This window comes from Capra hircus, chromosome 21 (assembly GCF_001704415.2).
Source record: "Capra hircus breed San Clemente chromosome 21, ASM170441v1, whole genome shotgun sequence".
Taxonomy (NCBI): domain Eukaryota; kingdom Metazoa; phylum Chordata; class Mammalia; order Artiodactyla; family Bovidae; genus Capra; species Capra hircus.
The window spans coordinates 66,664,021-66,683,541 of record NC_030828.1 but is presented as its reverse complement, the minus strand read 5'-3'; the positions used below and the strand labels follow the sequence as shown (position 1 = coordinate 66,683,541).

Sequence of the window (19,521 nt, the reverse complement as noted above, 5' to 3'; positions counted from 1 at the left end):
TATCACGCTTCTGGAGAAAAATTAATCTTGTGGATTTCTCATTAATTGGCTCCAAACAATTCTTAACACCTGAGTAAAATTTTACAACCTGAAAAATGATTCAAAACAATCAAAACAGGTCTGAGTAGATTTGAGTGTGACAACATGCATCAGGAAACCACAAGAACAAGAAACAAACCATACATTCCAGTAAGAAAGCACTGTGCCCAAGTACCCACTGAGAGCCGCTGCTGACCTGGGCAGCGAGGACCGGCGGAGCCCACAGACGCCCCTCCAGGCCAAGGGTCTCTACTGCTTGTCTCAGGCAGTAACAAGTGGATCAGAGCCCCTGTAGCACTGCCAGTAACCACCAGGCATGGCGATGAGGAAACCACGCTGCCTAACACACAGAGCACGAGACACCTGACAGGTGAGCTATGAAACCCATTTTGAACAACAACAAAATCCCACCGTTACCTGCTCCATGTTGTACCCATGCTTCTCTTTGGCAATGGCGATGTATTCATCCACTGAAAAACAAGACAGGAGGCCGTGAACAAGAGCAGGCGGGCACGGTCTATGGGCACCAGAACCGGTACTAATTACATACTTCAGGCTGCCACGCGTGAGGATGAAGACGAAGGCAAGACCGGAGTGAAGCAGAGCCACACAGTGTCACCTCGTTCCGGATCTTACACGCACAGTCTCACAGAGAAGTGGCGGAACGAATAAATACAGCACTTATTTCTGGATGCTGAGGTTATGAGACTGGTTTTCCCTTTTTTTAAAATAAGGTTCTACTTAAATTTTCTTTTCTTTTTTTTTTTTTACTTAAATTTTCTATGATAAGCAAACATTACTTTGGCACTTGAAAACATAATTATTTATAAATAAAAAGAAATATGAAATGGGGGTTTATTCTCAGACGCAAGAGCAAGCAACCTACTTTCATGATAAAGAAAATCTCGGCAATAAACCACAGGAACAGCACCGAGTACTTGCTCTCCAAGTCCGGCACAAGGTGGCTAGCGCCAGCGCGCACTCACGAAAGGAGCTCGAGGAGACTGCCGGGCTCACACTCCCTCAGCTGCCACCCAAGGAGGGCCCACATCCTCGCTACACCTCCCAGGCTTTCTCCCGGAACAGGAAGAGACCACTAACCAACAGCACCTCCTCATGCTCCTGTGTGACTCTCCTTACCAACTACAATAGCAAGACAAACTCAGAAAGGAAAACGCAGGTGGCACAGAATTGCAGGAAACAAACATGCACTCCTTCCAGCCCTAAGACCCTTCCCTCAGATCTCACTTTCCAGGGGCAATGACCAGACTCGCGCTGAGGGGACAGAGCGAGCAGAAGACGCCTGAGAGCCAGAGCGCCTGGTCTCAGCTGCGATCAGCCACACCGCACCAGCCTCCCTAACTGCAGTAAAGCTGACCACCCAGTAGGAAACAGAAATCAACTCTGAGAATGAATTCAAGCTCATTAGCATATATTCTAATACCAGGGGGGATTTTTTTTCTACTGACAAAAGACCCAATTTAATTCAGACAGTAACTACATATAGTGCATTTTAATAGTAAGGCACTAACTTTCTGTTTTTTTACATCTAATATACTCACAAACTGACTGGCTACTCCACTCAGAGTAGAGTAAAACTCCCATCTACCTGAGAGTCAGTAAATGATAAAAGCCCTTGTTTGTCCCCAAAGTTGAAACTGGTGATTTTTCAATTGGGGGCTGAAATGTTTCAAAGTATGTCCCTTGCTTATTACTTCACAACAGGGTAAATTATGCCAAATAACAGAAAAATGATGGAAAGTTCTTTAAAAAGAAAAAAAAAAAGGTCTTGAAAAGTAAGGTTGCTAAAGCAGGTGGCTGCATGCCTGCCTGAGAGAAGCCTAAATGCTGCCCGAGGCACCCTAGACCCCAGGGATGGACCTCAGGTCAGAGGACAAAAGCCAGGTAATGAGATGTGCTCAAGTCAAGAACACGTGAGAGGAAGAGAGAAAAACAAACTACAGTCAACTGAGGGTCAGCCCTGGAGGTCTGCTTTATGGGTTCCTTCTTTTTATAAATATCTGCTGAATGAACAATAAACGCACCTCAAGCTTCTGCTATATAGTCTCTGCAAGCATACAGGTTTCCAGAAGCTATTATTTACCTTAACAGAGTACGGAATGTGTGGTGTGTGCACACATTCGGGCATGTGATCCCCAGTCAGTCCTACGATCTTTAGACAAGTACACCCACAGGCCGGCTGTGATGCAGGAGCCCTAGGGAGCCTGCCCTGCCCACCCTCTCAGGGCAGAGCCACAGTCTGCTACAAAAGTAACAGAGTCCACTACAATGGTCCCCACCGTTTCTGATCAGATTTCCCTAAAAACATTACAAGGGAAACAAAAGCTTCCTTTAGATGCTTTTTCTATCTTTATCTGTTCTTTTGTTTTTATATAAAAAATTAACTGGTGGTAGGACCAGTAAAACAGACTAAAACAGTGGATCCCAGCTGCTGCTGCTAAATGTAGATATAACATTTGCCATGTTGTACACAGATTGCTGGGAGAAATACCAACAACCTCAGATATGCAGGTGATACCACTCTAATGGCAGAAAGTGAAGAGGAACTCAAGAGCCTCTTGATGAAGGTGAAAGAAGAGAATGAAAAAGATGGCTTGAAACTCAACAAGCAAAAAACTAAGATAATGGCAACCAGTTCTATCACTTCATGGCAAAAAGAAGGGGGAAAAGTGGAAATAGTAACAAGTTTTCTTTTCTTAGGTTCCAAAATCACTGCAGATGATGACTATAGCCATGAAATTAAAAGACACTTGCTCCTTGGAAGGAAAGTTATGATAAACCCAGACAGCGTATTAAAAAGCAGAGATATCACTTTGCCACCAAAGGTGTGCATAGTCAAAGCTATGGTTTTTCCAGTAGTCATGTATGGATGTGAGAGTTGGACCATAAACAAGGCTGAGCACCGAAGAATTGATGCTTTTAAACTGTGGTGCTGGAGAAGATTCTTGAGAGTCCCTTGGACTGCAAGAAGATCAAACCAGTCAATCCTAAAGGAAATTAACCCTGAATACTCATTGGAAGGACTGATGCTGAAGCTCCAATACTTTGGCCACCTGATACGAAAAGCCGACTCATTGAAAAAGATCCTGATGCTGGGAAAGACTAAAGGCAAAAGGAGAAGCAGGTGACAGAGGATGAGATGGTTGGATGGCATCACCGAGTCAGCGGACATGAGTTTGAGCCAGCTCCGGGAGACGGAGAAGGACTGAGAAGCCTGGCATGCCTCAGTTCATCAGGTCGCAGAGTCGGACATGACTTAGCAACTGAGCAACAACAACAAACAGCAAATGGTGGCTTTTTAAGTCATATCTTTTAGGTGTTCTTAGAGATCACCCTCAGGACTCAAACCTAAAGCAAAGGAAGAAAGACCTGTATCACAGCTACTGAAGTGACATCACCTGCCCTTGAAGGTTCGAAGAAATAAGTTAACATACGGGGGACCTTGCAGCTTAGAAAAGGATTACCGTCTAATATCTGCCAGTGAAAACCCAGTTTTTCATTCTTTTCATTGTCCCCCTGCCCAGTGTTCAATAAAGGTTAGACAAACATCTGCTGAATGAACGCTAGCGTACTGTGATATGTACTATGTTAACATTTTAGGTTCTTTTACTAGCAAGGTGAAAGGCAGCACCTATCATCAAAAAGGCTACAGATAACAAATGTTGGAGAGAGTGTGGAGCAAAGTGCACCCTCCTGCACTGCTGGTGGGATGGAAACTGGTGCAGCCGCTAGGGAGAACAGTGTGGAGGCTGTTACCACAGAACACGAGATCCCACTCCTGCACACACGTTGGAAAAGACAGAGGCCCCGACATTCACAGGAGCACTGTTCACAAAAGCCAAGACACGGGACCAACCCACGTGCTCACTAACAGGGGGCTTAAGGAGATGCGGTGCATCTGTACGAGGGACTGCTGCTCAGGCATGAAAAAGAATGGAATGCTGCCATCTGCAGCAACACGGATGAACCTAGAGATTATTACACCAAACGAAAGGCCAATATTATATATCATGTATATGCGGAATCTGAAAAATAGTACAAATCAATCTATACACAAAACAAACTGGCTCACAGACACAGAAAACAAACCTATGGTTACTGAAGGAGAGAGGGAAGGGGTAGATAAACTAGGAGCATGGGATTAACAGATACCAACCACCACACACAATAAGACAAGTAACGAGGATTTACTGTATAGCACAGAGGATTATATTTAGTATCTTGTAATAAGTTATAAAGGAAAATAATCTGAATATATATATATATAAACCTGAACCACTTTGCTCTTCACCTGAAATTAACACAATACTGTAAATTAACTATACCTTAACTAAAAGAAAGAAAGGGAAGTAAAGAGAGGCAGCACAGGTTAGGTATGGGGTCAGAAAGACTCAGGTCAAATCTTGGCTCTGCCTGTTGATAAAATGCGTTCGTATCCAGTGGTGCCTGACAAGCACTGTATTTAAGACTGTGCTACCCTCAGCAACTTGCTCACACCAGCAGAGCTAGGTTATCCCGTAACTGAAAACTACACCACGGAGGGAAGGCCTCCTTGTCCCCTGCTACTCAAAGAGCGCTCTGGACCAGCGTAAATTCAGCACAGCCACAGGCACAGACAGTGCTGTGACAGGCCTTGTCTCCCCTGCTTGCCCTCTCTGAGCCGTCCCCAGCCCTCGTTCCCTTTCATCAGCGGTGGACAGGGACCCCTACCTCAGCTTCTGCGCTCTCAAGGCCCTCCCCACCACCTGCCTGGCTGCTTTACACAGCCTGCCAGGAGCTGTTGGCAGTTCATGAAAAAAATGGAACATTTTTTAAAACCTCTCGCACGGCTTTCTTAAGTAAAAATGAGCTTTCAATCTCAGAAGACAAAATTGACTCCCACCTGCTCCTATGAAAAACAAAGGATGACTGGATATTTGAGGTGGGGGACAAAGATGAAACAAGGGAAACAAGAAAAGTACCAGCTGCCTGAGACAAAGAACACAGGGGGGGTGGGGGTGGGGACATTCCCAGCACTTTCTATTATCTGGCAACAATAATCTTGATTTTGTCTCTAGAAGATTAAAGGTTAACCAGAGTTCATCCCAATCTGGGGCAAACAGCCACTGCAGGCAGAGTGATTGACTGAGTGTGATCAGGTTGACGAGCAAGGTCCACGGGGCTTAGGGAAAGGCCCAGGCTCTGCCCCCACCAGTCTTCCCCAGTGCACTCGGGACAGGACCGGGGTCATGGGCGAGCTACAGGCAGACTTGCCTTGTGCAGCTTAGCTGACACTCTAATCTATCATCAGAAGTAGGAGACTCAAACACAGCGTTAAGTGTATTCTGCTTTAAAAACAATCCTATCATTGCATAATGCCGTGTTTTTAAAAACTTGAAAGCTCCTACAGAAACAGCCAGGAAGAATGGTCTAATCTCAAATCGTGATGGATGCATCACTCTAATTGTTTAAAGAACTACACAGACTACACAAACCGTGCCTTTTTCGACAACAACTTACCATTATGCATAGCACAACTGAATGAGTTGTTTGGGGGGTAACATCATTTAAAGGTAGAATGTGTGTGAGATTCAACAAGAAAATGTACAAAATTTAACCGAGCTTAGTCAAACATTTACTGAACTACCCTCACTACGTACAGAACACCGCATTAAACAGCAGGCCAAATACAAAAGAAAGACGATTTCCTGCAGTGCCGTGACCCAACACACAGGTGGCAGAGGAGAACACGAATGCGCGCGGCAGCAAGTGCAGTCGCAGGGCAGCCTGAGAAGGCAGTGCCGCTGCTGACGGCCACTCAAGAGAAACTTCCTGAAGACTCAACAGCGGTTCAGTTCAGTTTAGATGTTCAGTCGTGTCCGACTCTTTGCGACTCCATGGAGCTGTACTGATTAACAAAAGTCACTAACGTCTGAGAATCGGCTACATGCGGGCCACTGGTCTAAGCTCTTTACGAGGCTTCTCTTTTTAATCCTCTCCAATAATTCTACTATCACTCCCATCCACAAACGAAGACATTGAGGTGCAGAGAGGTTAGGTCACTTGGCCAGGGTCACACAGCTGGTAAAGGCAGAGACAGGACTCTTGTATCAATGCACCCCCAGTGTTTGGCCCCAGGACCCATCAAGTTAAACCTCGGTTAGCAATCCTCTCTCCTGAGTAAGGGAGACAGGAGAAGCTCACTTCAGATAAGGACAGCTCCATGGCAGAGAATGCTGAGCAAGGCAGCAACACAGTCTATTCCGTTTGAATGGAGTCAAGAAAACAAAACTGTGGTTGATGAAGGAAGTGACGGAGTCAGAAGCTAACAGACAGATGACTGCCTTGAGCAAAGCTTCATAGGTTTCTATATTCATGTTCTAACTTGATGATCTGAACGCTCCCAGTACCATTAGTAAGAATCTCAAATTCGACTGCAAAACTGGGAAGAATGCAGAAGAAAACTGCCACAGTAACCTTAACTCACCCTTCCCTCCCCAGATACTGCAGCGACTTGGAATACTTGTGATCCTGCACAGTCTATGCAGAGCAAGAGGCTGACACCTTTGCTGAGGACAAACCCATAGCCCTAGGACAGCTGTAAAGTTTTTATCATCATATTTTCTATAGCTTCAGGTGCTGCAAAGGAAATACGGTACCACTTTCTCTCTCGTAACTCAAAAACAGCATGCTAAAGTTTTCTTCAAGAATATGATAACAAATATTGTGGCATCTCCTTGAGCTATTAAAATAAGAAATGAATCATCACCATAACTCGCTGAGAATCAAAATGAGCTTGAATCGGTTAGGTAAAGCAATTGTGCCACCTGGTGGGCACAGACATCACTACAACATTTCAATGATCCCTGTGATATCTCGAGGTGGGAGTAGTGGGCTGAGACTCAGCCAGAGACTCAGTCAGGCTATGATGAAAGCACCAGTCCCTCCTTGTCAGGGATAAAATATGCTTCCTTTATGACAATGCCATTTCTTAATGTAGTTTTGTTAAAAGCCCACTTTAGAGAAAAAGTTCCCCCCACCCTCTGCACCCAAGTAAACACTACAAATCCAGCCCAATCTCACAGACAATCTCATCAAGCGAAATAAGAAACACGAGCACCTCACTAAGCCACACACAGTGGCATCCAACCTCGAGCATCTATTCCTACCTGGTCCACCCAGAATCAGCAGACATGACTCTGGACACATCCTCCCCCACCTCAGTGCCACAGGGCCCTCCTCTAAGAGTAGGCAGGCCATCACGCCTTCCAGGGCTAACCATTTAACTGTTAGATTTACACTTGCTTGTGTGTTGCATTAAATTTTTTTCCAATAAAAAGATAAGTGCACTCCTCCCCGTTTACTCTACTACTCACACACAAAGGCATATGCCTATTCTCTGTTGTAGAAACTGATCATCACTGGAATGAAGGACATTTAGTTGTGACTAATCAAAATAACCAGCCTTCTCCTTAAACATGGCCCAAGCCTGTGGCAAGGAGCAAGATGCACACAGTGGCAACTCGCCTGCTAGCCGCCTGCACCCCGTCACAGCACATCAGCACCTGACGGCCACAGCCCCAAGGCAGCTGTGCCCTCAAGCCTGTCCTGTCCACTCTCGGGAGCTGCTCTGCGCACACAAGCTGAGGAAGGAACCACGCTCACAAGGTCTGCATCTTCCTCAATTAAAGGCAACCTTTCCTGACATTAAAAGAGGGAGAAAAAGACTAACCCTTGACTCACCTATAATCTCACAATGAACTACAGTGCAAACAGCCCTGGATGATGAGTAAGAGCCCTTAAGTTTCTATCAGGAACTTGCAGCTAAGTCCATTTCATCATTTGTCAAATAAGAAGTATTTTTATAAATTCTCTGTACAATAATATACATATACATAAATACTCAGAGGCACCGACTCAGTCCCTGAACACCACCAGAGCCATGTTCTATTTCAGTAGTTTCCAATCCTGACTGATAAGAACTGTCTGACAAACATCTTTAGAATACTGACTCAGGTTCCACCCTGTTTTGTAATGTATGTGTATAAATATGTATGTGTGTTCATGTTTATGAACATATATGTGTGTGCATGGATGTATACGTATACTTTATGCATATATAGAGCTTCTAGTAAAGTATGATGTGTGTAGAGAAAAGCACATATGTAAGGATACAGCTAGGTTCATTTTCAGGAGATGAATACACTCAGATCAAAGAAAGAATCCAATATACTCTTGATGTTATGGGTTTGTTTTTATAATGATCCCAGGTGACTATGATCAATCAATGAATTAGAGAATAACACTGATGTGTAAAGAACAGTTCCCATTTTAATGTGACAGAAACCACCTCAATGAGCCCAAACATTTAAACAATTACACCAATATCAGAACTACAAAAATGAGGAGAAATGTGCTTTTTATGTTACTGTAAAATGAAGTTTCTAAATTTGTGAGTTGTGAATTTTAATCATGTGAAAGAATTTCCTCTCAAGCCTCCAGCTGAGGGGTTATGAACAGGGGAGAAAGGTGGAACAAGGGAAAGGAAGATCAGACAGTATGGTCTCTACAGTGTGGTCAAGAAGGGGCCCCCCCAGGGACACTTCAGCCATTCCCAGGAGGAGGGGAGGGGACAGCACCATGTAGAACTCAGCAAGAGAGATGCGGACAAGGGGAGCGGGCTCTGGTTGCGTCCAGAGGGCAGAGGTGGGCTCAGACCCCAGGGTACCTAGTGGCAACTGTCAGGTCTTCTGACTTCAATTTACAGTCATCTAGAAAGTTGTGAATAGAGACCCTGACACATTTACTATATATTTCTGTGAAAGTTTAGGCATTTACTACATACCTGTGAAACTTTCACTCATAATATAATTTTGAAAATGGGTACTGAAGTCAAATGACTTAATACAGAAATAACTTTTTATATGCAGGTCCAAGGACGGTTCTCATCCCCTAAAAGCTAAAACTTACTTTAAAATCCCTAATTTGACATGATTTTCAGTTCTATATGTCTACCTGTTGAAAGCGTTAATTTTTTTCTTTAAAGTTCGGACAGGTGATTTCCAGTTTCTCTCACTGTCCGACGTCCAGATTCCATTATGGGACCGAACCGTCATTTGTGCCTTTGCCCCCTAAATATCATGTCATCACTTAATCATGTAATTCGCTACAATAGTGTTTATAATAATGCCCACATGCCATTGTTCTCATCTATGCTACTTGGACTTACCCACATTTCCTCTACATGAAATGCGTCTCTGCACCTTTTCTAGGCATACTCCAGAGGTTGCATCCCTCCTTAAGGAAGTTTTACTTAGACACACCCAAAAGCAACTGTGTAATATCAGTAATACTTTAAACTTTTTGGTTTATTAAATCAGACAGCACACCAAGGGAGACCTGTGTGATAAGAGCTCAAACCAGAAATCTAGACCAACCTTGGCTACTAACTAGCTGAGGGACCCTAAACATTTGACCTAACTTCTCCAGATCCCAGGTTTTTGCAACTAAAAGGAAACAGTTGGACTAAAGGAAATACATATAAATGATCTGTTTACATTTCATGGCCCCCCTCTTTGTGCATCAGAATATAAACTTCCTGAATCCCTCCCTCCAGGTACCTACCAAGCATACAAGACCGCTCAATAAAAATGTGAAGGAAATCAATTCTCACTGAATAAACACAAATTCGATATAACTCTAACTGAGATCCTTTTGGAGGAAATGTGCTTTTTAAAAAATAAGAATAAAAATATAAAAAGAAAAGACTAAATTATGGTGCACCCATACTTGTTAGTTTCAGTTCAGTTCAGTTCAGTCGCTCAGTCATGTCCGACTCTTCATGACCCCATGAACTGCAGCATGCCAGGCCTCCCTGTCCATCACCAACTCCTGGAATTCACCCAAACTCATGTCCATCCAGTCAGTGATGCCATCCAGCCATCTCATCCTCTGTCGTCCCCTTCTCCTCCTGCCCCCAATCCATCCCAGCATCAGAGTCTTTTCCAATGAGTCAACTCTTCACATCAGGTGGCCAAAGTATTGGAGTTTCAGCTTCAGTATCAGTCCTTCCAATGAACACCCAGGACTGATCTCCTTTAGGATGGACTGGTTGGATCTCCTTGCAGTCCAAGGGACTCTCAAGAGTCTTCTCCAACACCACAGTTCAAAAGTATCAATTCTTCAGCAATCAGCTTTCTTCACAGTCCAACTCTCACATCCATACATGACCACTGGACAAACCATAGCCTTGACTAGACGGACCTTTGTTGGCAAAGTAATATCTGCTTTTCAATATACTATCTAGGTTGGTCATAACTTTCTCTCCAAGGAGTAAGCGTTTTTTAATTTCATGGCTGCAATCACGATCTGCAGTGATTTTGGAGCCCCAAAAAATAAAGTCCGACACTGTTTCCACTATTTCCCCATCTATTTCCCATAAAACTAAATAATTGTAAATATATTCAAACAGAACAAAGTCCCAGATAATATTGTTAACAGAAAACTGCTAAACAGCTCATATATGTGATTTAAAAATCATACACTTATTAATATGCATAAACATACTAGGAAAAGTATATAGATATATAGTAAATAGTAATTATAAGAGAGCTTAATTGTCTACATTATACATTCTATATTGTTCAAAATTTCTACAACAGCACTTATTTTTATAACCACAAAATAATTGTGTAAACTTGCAGTAACCCTAAGAGGAAGAACTCTAAGCAGTTACTTATGAAGAAAGAAACCAACACAGAGAAAGCCAGTGATCTACAGACATCCTTACACATGGGGACATCTCTGCACTTCTAGTAGATGTCCCCAGTCTCCTGCTTCTACATAAAATCAGAATCAACTGTTGGACAATCAAGATTTCCACTTTCCTTCAAAATAAATGAGAAAGACAAAAAGAGACTTCTTTTTTGTCTATATACTGGGAGGGAGAGAAGCTGAGGGGGAAATGACAGATGGTAAAGAGAACAAATTATGTATATTTGTCCCCATTGACACTATAGTTACATTTTAGTTATGATTAGATGACTACTCAAAGAGTGTGATCCCCAAAGCTCCACAAGTGGAACCTAACTGACACCATGGATTACACTCACATCCTCACACTTGGGCAGTTAAGCAAACTCTCATGGATCCACAATTCCACTCCTAAGGATGTATCTTCAGTTCAGTTCAGTTCAGTCGCTCAGTCGTGTCTGACTCTTTGCGACCCCCTGAATCGCAGCACGCCAGGCCTCCCTGTCCATCACCATCTCCCAGAGTTCACTCAGACTCACGTCCATCGAGTCAGTGATGCCATCCAGCCATCTCATCCTCTGTCGTCCCCTTCTCCTGCCCCCAATCCCTCCCAGCATCAGAGTCTTTTCCAATGAGTCAACTCTTCGCATGAGGTATCTTACAAAATACTAAAAACACAACAATGGCAACAAAAGAGAACAAAGCTCTATGATTCAGTTTTTCACCATCACCTTCTTTTACAATAGCAACAAATTAGAAACAATCTAAATTTTAAAGAGAATGGTTAAATACCCAATACATTCATATGATAAAATATTCAACATTATTTTAAATGTTCACCAGGGGTCCAACAAGGTGACAAAGGCAAGTCACTGTTTAGGAAGATAATATGCACTCACACACAGAGAAATCCATCACCTCACTTACAAAAACATGCACAGAGGGAAAAAGGGACTGGGAAAACATCCCAAAATGTTTACCAACAGTTATCTCTGGGTAATGAAGCGATAGGTGAGGTGAACTGTTTCTTCTTCATACTCTTCTGTGTCTTCTGAACTTTCAATAATATATAAATATTACTTTTAGATTAGTTTAAGAGTTAAAGTTTTAATCAACAGTATCAGGACTTACATTAAAGCTGCAAATTTATTTTAGGCAATACCACTGTTTAAAAATCCATTACTGTTCATATTCTGTTCTTTACGTCTAAGTCTAGGAAAAACAAGCTAATATTAAAATTAAATTCTGACTCCCAGGATTTTCAAAGGTAATACAATAACAGCAAGAGTTAGTACATAAAATCTTCAGTGCAATAACAGCAGGAAGCAACTGGAATGAAGAGGGGGCTGAGACCTGATGCCTGTGACCTGAGGGACACATTGGGAGCACCAGCTAGGGTGAAGATCAGCAACACAGACACTCCCGGCGCCACTACTGATGCTCTGTGTTCACAGCCTCTTTAAATTGTGGAATGCCATCTGTAACATGGGGACAAAAAAGTCCTCTTCCGTTACAGTAAAGACTGACTGATACAAGAATATGGAAAAACATTTTAGTCCAATGCTCAACAAATGCTCAACATTTTTAATGTTTAGTTCTGGACATCATAATTTAAGAGGGGCACTGTGACTAAATAGAATATACCCAGCTGTGCAACAGAGATGAAAAAAAACTCCAAAACTGAAGCAAGAGGAAACCCTGGAGGCCACCAGGCAGAGTTAGCTTGGACAGGGACAGCAAAGGTGGCACGAAAACTGAGCACCTAAGACCCAAAGGAAGCAAACTTACTCAGCAGAGATCAGAAAACAAAGCTTAAAAATTACATGGACACAGATTTTCAGCTCTGTTAGAAGCAACATATTTGAGCAAATGATCAAAGGGATAAAGCCAACAGGAAATACGAAAAAGGACTTCCTTCCCCAGCACAGCAGGGGCATCAGAAACACCAATACACTTCCTTCTGCTCTTCCTTTTTCCATGATAAACTCATCAAGCAGTAGCCTGATGGAGGCAAAACTAAGATACTCTAAAAATCAGATTAGATTTGAGATTACTTTATTCTTGCTAAATTTAGCATTACTAAGAGCAGTTGAATTTCCTGTGCTCCACAGAGGGTACTGTGTTTTTAAAAAAGATCCTTTTTGGTCAAAATTAAACGTTTCTTTACCATATGAGCTCTCTGCATCTTAAACGTGCAAACATGCGTGTCACTTGTGTAAGAGGGGTACATTCAATGTGCATCACCTCTAACTCTTACATGATGGAGGAAACCTGCTGACACCGACTGTAAAGCACAACCTGGGAAATTCCGGTCGAAGCCTGAGAGCACAGCCTTCATTCACAATTCAAGTTTCCTGACCAACACTTACCACTGATGTTTTCTAAGCCCTAACACATTTTAGAGCATTGATTCTTATCCGATTTCTTTCAAAGAGCCCTTGAAAACCCCAGTTTTCTCCAGGAAAACATATATAAACCCCACCCCCCAAAAAAGGCATGTGATTTCTGAGTTCACAAATCCCCATAAATTCCATCCATGGACAACCCCACACACACTGAATAATTCTCAAAGAGGGGAATTTAGAGTTTTTTCTGTCTTTAAAGCTACGACAAAAACAAAAACTTTGAAAACAGCAAAGACTTATGGCAATATATCAAATATAAAATTATTCTTGCCTGATCATCTGAGCAGAGGGGACAGAAAAAGTGAAAAGGCAAAGTTGGGAAATACAATTAATCTCACTCTAGGATCCCCATCCCTTAAAAGAAACCCCAAAGTAGCTCAGAATATTCATGCTCCCAAAATGTAAACACGAAAGAGCCAAGCTCTGCCTCTGACCAGGCCGAATCGTACATCATGAAATCTGTTTTCAATAAACGCATGTGCCTGCTGTAATCCTTCCACTAAGGAATCTGTTCAACTCTTCATCTTTACAGATCTATAAATTCCCAGCTGAAGGAGTTATACACTGAATTATCATTTTCTTTCCACTCTGAACCTTTCCTCCTAGTTACTTCAGAATATTAGCTACTTCCGCATTTTACATATAAAGTAAATCATGAAACCATACTTTAAGAATCTTTAAATCATTATGACAGGATACAACAAAGAACATATTTTCAGATTCTTCAAATTACTTACTTAAAAAATGTAAAATAAATGTACTATATCTAGAGACTTTTAGCTACAAAGGTAACTCTAAAAGTTTGGAGTAAATAAGAAAGATGGAAGATAAAAGTACTTTAAAACTTACATTTTGCTTCTGATAGATTTTGATTAGGTGACCAGACCAGCATTCCAAGATTGTCTCGTTCTTGACTGCGTTTTGCTAGTTTGGCTTGGGAGAAATAAAAAAAGAAAATTCTTATTAAAAATTTAGCAGACATACTACCACCACCACTCTGGTCTGTTTTAAAACCTCAGAAGATGATGACATCACCCAGTCTACTGAAATCTGCCCCAATGGAACCTGCGCATTTAACATGGGCAGGTGTAGGGGGAGTCCTGAAGTTTGCTGAAACATTTCTGCTTCCAAGTCTTTTTCTACCTAAACTTCTATTTATGTAACAAGCACATATGAGGTAGGTGTGACTGCTATTCTCATTTGTGAGGTGAGGAAACAAACAGGTCACTCAGCCGCTGGGAGGCAGACCTGGCTGAGCTCACGCTCAGCCGGGACGGCTACGGCGCCTAAGGGTTAGTCACCACCAACTGAGATGCTCCGCGCCCAGACGGGGACACAGAGAATGGAAGCTGATGCAGCATGGGAAGCTGCATGTGGCAAGCTGTTCAAGGATTCTTTTCAAACTATGAATTTTTCACGTGCGCTTTGAATAACCTTACCCTTTACTGTCATTAGCGTATTGGTTATTTTAGTGATTTGACAGCAGGAATTCAAAAATTCTTTTAACAACTTTAAGAAAGAACATTATGTATGTGTTTAGTTGCTCAGCGTCCAACTCTTAGCGAGCCCATGGACTGCAGCCCACCAGGCTCTTCTGTCCATGGGGATTCTTCAGGCAAGAATACTTGAGTGGGTTGCCATGCTCTCCTAAATGGGACCTTCCCAACCCAGGGATTAAAGTCACGTCTCCAGCACTGCAGGCAGGTTCTTTACCGACTGAGCCACCAGGGAAGCTTTTTAGAAAGAATAACCAACCATTTAAAAAGATTTAAATGGAAAGGAAATATGTGAAGTGCATTCAAATTCTTAAAAATCTGTGATACAAAACAGTAGGTCAAAAGGTATACAAATGACATGTACAACTGGACTGACCACAAACAACAGTCAAAAATTAAGATGTTATCTTCAGAAGGTACAAAAGACTCAAGAGACAAGAGGCTCACTAATCAGTCTTTAGACTGATTTAGATCCAAACTCATTCATTCTAAAGACATTCTCTTACTTTACCTTTTTTTCTTTAAATAAATTCCTCTGAAACATGATGAAAGTTTTGCAATCTACTTCCAGAAAAAAATTCAACTTAAACACACACACCAATATAAACATACTTTTATAAAATTTACCAAGCCCTGTTTAAGAATTCCTGCTTTTATGAAGTTGCCAGATCTTTTGATCTTATCTTTTATATAAATTTGTATAACAACGTATTCTAGATTTTAATGAATTTATGCACTTTTGCTAAAATCTGTGTGGCAGCTACTTTAAAGAAAACTGATGGAATGGTGGGAAGGCAAGACTATGATGAACAAGGCAAGATTAAAGGTGGAATTTACCTGCTGGGTAGGAACAGGGTGTAATGAACAGGGACACTGGAGTATGATAAAAGATGGGAGTGACTGCTTTTAAGTCACTTATTTATATGGTTTTTAAATATGGTTCTGACTTTTAGAACAATGTTAAGGCTACACAAAATCTAAAAGTAAACATAAAGTCAACAAATACTCGTGTGAGGATGGACCAGACATGGAATACAGGCTTTCGGTATTTCAAATAAAAATCCAAAGTCAAAACAGAAATAAAAGAATCCACATTGAGAAAGCAGAATTAAAACTGTTTTTATTCATAGATGACATGATCACCTGTGTAGAAAATCTACTGTACCTACAAAAAGTTGTTAGAATGAATGAGTTTCGGCAAAGTTGCAGGAAACAAGTTGTTTCAACTCAATTTCTATATATGTGTGTAATCAAAAATCAAAATCAAAGAATACCCCTATTTAGTTGATAGATGTGATAGACATGGGCTTCCCTGCCTGCAGTGCAGAAGACCGGGTTTTGATCCCTGGGTTGGGAAGATCCCCTGGAGAAGGAAACGGCAACGCACTCTAGTATTGCCTGGAAAATCCCCTGGAGAGAGGAGCCTGGCAGGTTACAGTCCATGGGGTTACAAGAGTCGGACACGACTGAGCGACTTCACTTTCACTTTGGGCTTTCCTTGTGACTCAGATGGTAAAGAATCTTCCTGCAATGCAGGAGACTCGGGTTTGATTTCTGGGTGGGGAAGATCCTCTGGAGAAGGGAATGGCAACACTTGCCTGGAGAAATCCATGGACAAAAAGAGCCTGAAGGGCTACAGTCCAGGGGGTCAAAAAGGTTTGGACACGAATGAGTGACTAACACGTCAGAGTGAAGACAAACACTGAAAACTGCTAAATATTTGAGAGAAACTAAAACTAAAGATCTAAGTAAATAAAAAGATATATCATGTATATGGATCAAAAAACTCAAATATTATTAAGATAGCACTCTCCCCAAAGTGCTCTATAGATTCAACACAATCCCATCAAAATCCCAGTATACCTTTTTGTAGAAATTGACAAACATTCTAAAATTCCTGCAGGAATGTAAAGAACCTAAAATAGCCACAACTACTTTAAAAAAACAGCAAAGCTGGAAAACATATACAGTCTGAACTGAACTAATTATGAAGACTCAGTAATCAAGACAGTGTGGTATTGGCACATAGAGAAAGAAATGGAATAGAATGGAGTCCAAAAACAGAACCCCTTATATAGGATCAATAGATTTTCCACAAAGGTGTAAAGGTAAAATTCAATGGAGAAAAATAATCTTTTAAACAAATAATGCCTGAACAAATGGATATTCATACTTAGAAAAATTAATAGATCTAATCTTACTCATATACAAAAATTTGTTCAAGACTAAATATAAACCCCCAATTATAAAACTTGTAAAAAATATTTTTGATTTTAGGTTTAGAGAGATCTTATTAGATAAACATCCAAAAGCACAATCCATAAAAGAAAAAAGTTTATAAACTGGATTCATCAAAGGTAACAACTTATTTTCAAATACTACTAAAGGGATAAAAGCCAAGCCAAAGACTAAGAGAAAATAATTATAAACCACATATCTGATAGAGACTTGTATCCAGAATATATAAAGAACTCTCTCAAGACTGAACAATAAGAAAAACCTCAACTGTCAAGAAATGGGCAAAACATCTGAATAAATACCAAAGAAATGGATGGCAAACACATGGAAAGGCATTAAACACCAACAGTCAGTAGAGAAAGACAAAACCACATGAGACGTCACAACATACCTACTACAAAGTATAAAGTTAAGAAGACTGACAATGCCCACAGTTGGGCCATAATGTAGAGAAATCAGAACTCTCCTAAGCTGCTGGCGGAAGTGTGAAATGGTACTATCCCTTTGGGGGAAAGCCCAGCAAACTTCCTAAAACTGCAGTATATCCATTTAAAGGAATAAGCCTCAGCAATAAAAAGGAATGAACTATTCAGGCACACGGTATGAACGAATCTCAGAAGAATCCTGCTGAGAGAAAGTGTTACAGACACAGAAGGGGAGGTGAGAAAGGATTCTGAGGTGCTCGACAGAAACTGGTGCTTACCAGTAAGAACCAACGGGTTTTAGTGTCCACAGACGTACATATGTGTGCATACATAAATACATTACTGATCCCGGTTTGTCCACCTCAAGACTAGACACAATGACAACCTAGTAAGAAAATGAGCACATCTAGCTGTCAAATCTTGGTCTCTAACTACCATTCTACAATAAAGGAAACTAGATCTCCATAGGATAATGGTTGACTCTAGGCCTAGGAGGGCTAGGACAGGAAAAGTGTAAGAGAACCTGGAATATTCTGTTATGCCAGGAGGTAGCATGCACGCTCAGTCACTTCAGTGTATGACTCTCGCAACCCCACGGATCTTAGCCCGCCAGGCTCCTCTGTCCACGGGATTTTCCTCACAAGAACACTGGAGTGTGTTGTCATTTCCTCCTCTTCCCCACCCAGGGATCCAGCCTGTGTCTCCTGCATCTCCCGCACTGCAGGAAAATTCTCTACTGCTGAGTCACTGGGGAATCCCAAGCGCTAGCAGAGTGCTCAAGAATGATGGAATCTATCTACCACGGATCGAATCTGCAATAATCTGAGCAAAATAAATGATCATAATAAAATAATAATCCATAAATCATGAAGTAATAATGATCTATGAGTTCATACTGACACAGACAAATGGACAGCATAAAGGCAAATGAGGCCACAACAGCCTGAAGCTGGATAACTTCCACCACTCTGCTTTAAGACTCACTATATAAAAGTACAGTATTCAAGGCAGTATGGTATTGGTAAACGAGGCACACAGATCAATGGAACAGATGGCAGACCAGAAATAAACCCATATAAATACGGTCAACTGATTTGAAACAAAGATGCAAAAGCAACTCAATGGAGAAAGGGTATCCTTTTCAACAAAGGGTACTTTAATAATCGGAAGGACTTCCTTGGTGGTCCAGTGGTCAAGACTGCGCTTCCACTGCAGAGGGCGCGGGTTTGATCCTAGATCAGGAACTAAGATCCCACATGGTGTGTGGTGTGACCAAGAAGTATTTTTTTTTAATGGATCTCTATATGCAAAAGAAGTGAAACTCGACCTATACCTCATACCTTACAGAAATTCAATTCAAAATGGATCTTAAATATAAACCGACTCTGTGCGACCCTGTGGACTGTTCCCCACCAGGCTCCTCCATCCATGGGATTCTCCAGGCAAGAGTACTGGAGTGGGTTGCCATTTCCTTCTCCAGGGGATCTTCCCGACTTAGGGATCGAACCCTGGTCTCCTGCACTGCAGGCAGACACTTTACCCTCTGAGCCACCAGGGAAGCCCTTTCAAATATAAAGGTAAAATCTAAAGCTACAAATCTTTTAGGAAAAAACATGAGAAAATCTTCATGAACTTGATTAAGGAAAGCATTCTTAGATATAACACCAAAAGCACAATCCATAAAAGTTAAAAACAATAAACTGAGCTTAATAAAAACTCAGACTGTGAGAGAACATCTGTGAAGCATGGCACCAGACAAGGACTTGTACCCAGATCATAGAAAAGACATTTAAAACACGATAGTAAGAAAATAACCCAACTTTAAAAATGGGCAAAAGATTTAACAACTGTTTCACCAAAGATGGCACATAAGCACATGAAAAGCAACATCATTAGCCATTAGGGAAATGCAAACTAAAGCCACGATGAGAAACCAGTGTATAACCATTAGCACTTCTAAAATAAAAGAGATAGATAATACCAAGTACCGATAAGAATAAGGAGCAACTGAAGCTTTCTGACAGTGCTGGGATTGGTGCAAAATGATAAAATCACTCAAGAAAAGTTCTGCAGCTTTAATCAGATACAACTGTATTTAACGAGTGACTCAACAATTCTATCTCCCTACAGAGTTAACATACATGCATGCATGTTAAGTTGCTTCAG

General features: G+C 41.5%; 1 protein-coding gene across 1 annotated transcript in view; it reads right to left on the bottom strand.

The window, feature by feature from the left end:
* Positions 1-19,521, bottom strand: part of RCOR1 (REST corepressor 1) — a 119,050-nt gene that overhangs the window by 22,682 nt on the left and 76,847 nt on the right. The window contains exons 3-4 of the mRNA XM_018066315.1: positions 14,046-14,129; positions 457-509 (exon numbers count right to left, since the gene is read on the bottom strand). Of these exons, the coding sequence (XP_017921804.1) occupies positions 457-509; positions 14,046-14,129 (137 nt within the window). The remainder of the gene's footprint in view (positions 1-456; positions 510-14,045; positions 14,130-19,521) is intronic.